Genomic DNA, 5639 nt, shown 5'->3' on the forward strand with positions numbered 1-5639 from the left:
GATTTACTGATTCTGTTGAAAAGTTAGACATGTAGGAGGGTACACATATCTCTAACTATTTACAGTATATAGGCTCTTTCTCTCAGACCATACTGAGTTTAGTATCTAAAGGACATTCAGTTCTGAAAAATAAAGTGTTTCTCTTTCTGACCCTCTGCGATGATTTTTGAAGGCCAGTGCTTATAGGTTCATAGGTAGTTACTAGGCATGCAGGGTACTTTTTTGTAATGTATCCATTCTCAGAGCATGCAGGCTACATTTTTTTGTAATTTATCCATTCTTACAGCATTTGTCCTCATGGCTAACAGGGTAAAAAAATATTAAAATACGTTAATAAATAAATAAGGGAGCAGAAACACCCATCAGCTGCCTGCTTGTCACAGTTTACTCTTACAGTCTCATTAATTTCTAACACAGTTGTAGTTCTTTTAACATTTACTATACTGTTTATGAAATGCAGAAAATAAATATCCCACACTAAAAGTGCTCATGAGTTCACACAGCAACACACAAATAATACAGCATCTCTATATGCAGCCATAAATCATGGCATTGATGCTGATTTACTCTCACCTTCACATGTAGGAAGTGGAGGATCCCATCTGCCATGCTTATTGCAGGTTACAACAGAAGTGCCTCTCAGAATGAAACCTTTATTACACTTGATTGTAACAGAAGTGTTAACTTGGTTCTCAGGTCCAGTCACGTTGACTTTCTGTCCATTTTGCACTACAAGTTTAGGGCACATAACCACTGAAAAGAGAAACAAATTTTAAAGCATAATCATTTTGTGAATAAAAAGAAATATTTCGAGTTTACTCCACAACTTCAGAAGCACAACAGAAGGAAACATCCACTGGTATCATTAAAAAGTTTTACACAGCCCTTATATAGCAACTTTTCCACCTCTACAGTATTACGTTTTTTTAGTCTGTGCCAAGCACCTTTGAAGCCTGATATGCACAGACTGATATGCCAACATTCTTCTTTTACTGTATTCTACAGCTTTCCCAGTCTCGTAATGAAATGATATTATATTAAGGCAGTTCTACAGCTTTCTCTTTCAGATGCAAGTCATGTACACTTCTTTGACCTCCAGCCTTCTTCCTTCAAAACAACTAATCAAGATATCCACCAATGCTTAAAAAAGTTCACATCACACTAAAGCTTTCCTGGTCTTGTTCAATGCATACATCCTGAACAGGTGAAACTGGTGATCGCAGTGTAAGGCCAGCATCATTTACGTCATCTCAGTTTCTAACTGGCTAATATCCTTATATCAGTATGACTTTGAACAACATAAAAGATTGCTGATGAGCAAAATTAGCATCTGTGCATCAGAAAGATGGCATGAGCCTTTTTTAATTGTGTACCTATACTAAACATTCCAGCATTCTACTGTCTCAGTACAGCCATCTGAAAACAGAACTGCATTATTCATATTAGAAGTAATAGCCTGCATATTACTTTTCTACTTTGCTCAAACAATGGGTCCCTCACCCTTGAAGGGGCGTTACTCTTGACTTCACTTCAGTAAAATGTACAACATTACACATTTTGTATACAGATGACAATAGTCTGCCAACCTACACCCTTGCAAAGTAAGCATATGACTGTTAACTTCATTGTGTAGCTACTCAACAGAATGACGGTTAACTTCACTGTGTAGTTAGGCAACAGAATGGCTGTTAACCTCATTGTGTAGTAAGTCAACAGAATGGTTGTTAACCTCATTGCATAGTTGCACAATGGCTGTTAACTTCATTGTGTAGATAGTCAACAGACTGCCTGTTAACTTCACTGTGTAGTTAGTCAACACAATGACTGTTAACGTCAATGTGTAGTTAGTCAAAAAAATGTCTGTTAATTTCATTGTGTAGTTAGTGTAGATCAGTGTGTGTGATGTACCTTTAAGAGGTATTCTAGTTAGTGGGCACGTGCATATAAGTACTGAGCATGTGTAAGCAAGAGTGACACTTTGAGTGAGTAGCCAGTGTGAAAGCATGTATGTGTGTAGCAGTCAGTCAGTTAGTTTAAGTTTAATGTTACGGTCTTCCATTCAGATGTGTTTGTGTGTAATAAACTACTTAAACGAACACCCAAGCCTCATTGTCATATATGGATACACAAGATGAGCGATATGGTGTCAGAATGGGATCCAAAGTTAAAACTATGAGGCGCACAGTCAGTAATGGAGGAATATACACCAGTGGATCATTCGAAGTTCAAACAACTTGCAAACAGGTCAGAAACGAATTTCCAGGTACTAAAACTTGCTTAAATGATTTTTTACACAACTAATATAAAATAAAGCATTCAAAATGCTCAAAACAAGTTTCTAATTAAAGGAAATGTTCGAAACTGTGACATATTGATAAAAATATTTGAAATAATTATGAAAACATTTGAAATATCTGAATTGCGTAAAATGCATAAAAAGGGAAAACAACCACAAACAACAACTATGTTTTCACATTAACTAAAGCTATTCAGTGCCCACAGTGTGCAGAGTGTTGGCAAGTGTGTGCAGTATTACAGTACAGTTATTTCACTAAGTACAGTCATTTCAAAGAGATTTTGTACATTTGAATATTATTACAAGTACCTGGTATGTGTAAATGTTCATATATAATTACAAGGGCCAAGTTTTCATTGTGTCTAAAAGTAATTTCTTGGCATGGCAGAAGGATTTCGCAGACCAAGTCCGCTTGTGTTTTGTTCTGTCTGTAATAGTGCTAAACCGTATCAACAAAAAGAACCACTTCAGTTAGGCCAGATTCCTGAACTACCTTGGTTGACAGTAGCTACAGACATTTTCAAGTGGAATGGTCAACATTACTTGGTCTTAGTAGACTCTTATTCAAATTGGTTCGAGATTTACCTGCTTCCAAACCTAAGGTCCAGTACTGTCATTACAAAGTTGAAGAGACATTTTTCTATCCATGGTAGTCCGCAAAAAGTCATTTCTGAAAATGGTGCATAGTTTACAAGTCAGCAGTTCAAAAGATTTGCTGAAACGTGGGACTTTCTTCATCTTACTAGTAGTCCTGAGTACCCGCAGTTAAACGGCTTGGCTGAAAGTGTAGTTCAAAGTACAAAACAGCTGTTATAGAAATCCAGACGAGACTATACTGATGTTTTACTAAACTTGCTTAATCTCAGAAACATTCCTCGCGATAATTTATTTGGTTCACCTGCTCAGACACTTATGTTGAGACAAACCAGAACTACACTACCAATCAGTAAGAATTTGTTGGTTCCATGTGCTAAAAATAACAAAGCAGTAAAAGCTCAATTTCTAAAAAAGGCTTTGTCCCAAAAGTCGTACTATGAGAAGACCAACAACCTCTGAATCTGTTAAAAGAAAGAGTATAAGATAATGAGGATGTAGACAGAAAAAGGATTTGATCGGATCGGACTTGTGAAACATTTGCATGAAGAACCGAGATTGTGCACTGTGGAATCACAAGAGATGGAACTTAGGCAGAATCAGAAACATTTATTACCAGTGTCCGAGCCAGTGTTACAGCATCTTGCCTGGAATGGAGAGACTAATTCTCAGAGTGATTTGTTCAATGTTCCTGTTCCACAGAACATTTCATCATCTGTTACTGTTCCTGAAAGTATCCCTGAAAATCCTGAAGCAGAACATTCTCCAGTGACTGTCCCTGTTGCTAAACTCAGTTCTAATTACATTATGAGGTCAGGTCATATCTCAAAGCCTAATCCTAGATACATGGATACATTTATTTGGATACTGTCACTATTCGTTCAATGGTGTAAATAGTTGAGAAGTCAGACAGTCGACTAGGTGGTGCTACTTGTGTCTTCTGCCAAAGTATGAGGTGATCAGCCAACATGCACTTCCTGCCACCTCAATCACATACATCCACACACAAGCACAGAGGTGTGCATGCATTAGACGCTGCCAAGTCAGGCCCATGTAGTTCCTTAATACTATCATCCTACTGCTGCATGGCCCCATTCAGTGCTGGGTGCACAAGCATGCTTCCCAAAACATCAGGCTTTTATGCTTCCCACCAGCATGTCTGATGTAATCTGCAATACATTTACAGTCTTATCATTTTTCCATACTGCTCATCTGGTGTTGAAAAGGAGTAGCCTGTACTGGGAGTACTTGATAAGATCAAACTGAACAACATGAAGTACACCAGTTATGCATGTAAACACAAAGTATGCCAATAATGAATAATTACTCTTACCTTCACATTTAGGAAGTGGAGGATCCCAGTGTCCATCTTTATTACATGTCACGACTGAACTGCCTCTGAGTGTGAACCCTTCATTACACTCAAATGTAAATGAAGTATTAAACTGGCTTCCTCGTCCACTCTCATTTACCTTCTGCCCATCTTTTACTTCAGGCTGAGGGCATATAACAGCTGAAAACACAGAAATATGTAACTAATTTATCACAGAATGATCAGTTTTTCAAAAAAAAGTGAAAGAAAATTTTCATATTCAGGATATAGGTAAAGACAGTAGTTCATATTAGCCTTCCCATTAATCCTAATAAATAATAAAACTCTTAACGGTTATCCAGTCTTGTCTAAAATGATCCATTGTGTTATAGTCTTTAACATCAGTGGTAACTAATTCCAATGCTTAACCAACCTGTCAAAAATAAGTACTTGAAATTTTATTTTCTTTACATATTCTCAAGAGTCTTTTAAATCTGTGTACTTTGGAAATTTAAAAAAGTCTTACTTTTAAAGCTTACCATGTAGTCGTAATACTAAAGTGACAGGGTTGAACTACGATCTATTAACACCCCTAAATATTTCAGTTAGCCTCTATGCAACTACCTTTCCTCTGTATTACTGTTCAATCTGTTCCAGGCACTCTAGAACCCTGGGCACCACTGACTTATATTCTATCATTCCTTCATGAAATATACAGTCATAAATCCTCCCTTCAGCTGTCATGTGTGCCAGCTTCCTCCCTTCCTCATCCTCCTCCTCAGCTCTGCCATACCAACCTTTTGCCTAAAGGCTGTCTGCTATACTTTTCTTTTCTTTTTTTATGTGTGCAGACTTAGTGAAGCTGACGTTTTTATTCTTACTGTATACTCCCACCCTCTTACCATTTTAGTAAATCTCTGTTGGAAATGCTGCTTGCACCAGTGAATTATCATTCTACAATTATGGCATCTAGAATCATACAATTTACTCTTCATACAGCATAACTGGACTCTTATGTAACAAAACAAAAAAGTTACCCACAATACTACATGCTTAACTTCCCTCAGATCTTATATCCAGCTTGAGGAAATGGAAAGAGAAAAATAGAAAAAAGGACTTGCCATAAATGGAGTTCAATACTAGGGACATATAGTGTCCTTGTTGCACTCAAAGGCCCCTTTACTCCAGAAGTCATCGTGAAAACATGGAGGGGGAAGGAGGGTGGGGAGTCGAGGAAGAATGAAAATGGACAGCACAGATGGAACCTTATGGTGAGTACATAACTTCTTTATTTGATGTTTCATTCATTCCTCAATGTATGGGACAGAGTCCCCAGCTACGTAAATTCTTGGGTGTACTCTAAGGAAGGATATTCCTGAGTATGTTTGAGCTAAAGGCTGCTCTTCCCCCCGAGACCAGACCAAGTTTGTAACGAGT

The 5639-nt window shown here is 37.6% G+C and overlaps 1 protein-coding gene across 1 annotated transcript in view; it reads right to left on the reverse strand.

The window, feature by feature from the left end:
* Positions 1-5155, reverse strand: part of LOC122806051 (P-selectin-like) — a 564812-nt gene extending 559657 nt beyond the window's left edge. The window contains exons 1-3 of the mRNA XM_044076291.1: positions 5105-5155; positions 4224-4425; positions 574-753 (exon numbers count right to left, since the gene is read on the reverse strand). Coding sequence (XP_043932226.1) covers positions 574-753; positions 4224-4425; positions 5105-5155 — 433 coding nt within the window. The remainder of the gene's footprint in view (positions 1-573; positions 754-4223; positions 4426-5104) is intronic.
* Positions 5156-5639: the final 484 nt, after the last annotated feature.

Source organism: Protopterus annectens, chromosome 7.part0, assembly GCF_019279795.1.
Source record: "Protopterus annectens isolate FY-2018-M chromosome 7.part0, PAN1.0, whole genome shotgun sequence".
NCBI classification, from domain to species: domain Eukaryota; kingdom Metazoa; phylum Chordata; order Ceratodontiformes; family Protopteridae; genus Protopterus; species Protopterus annectens.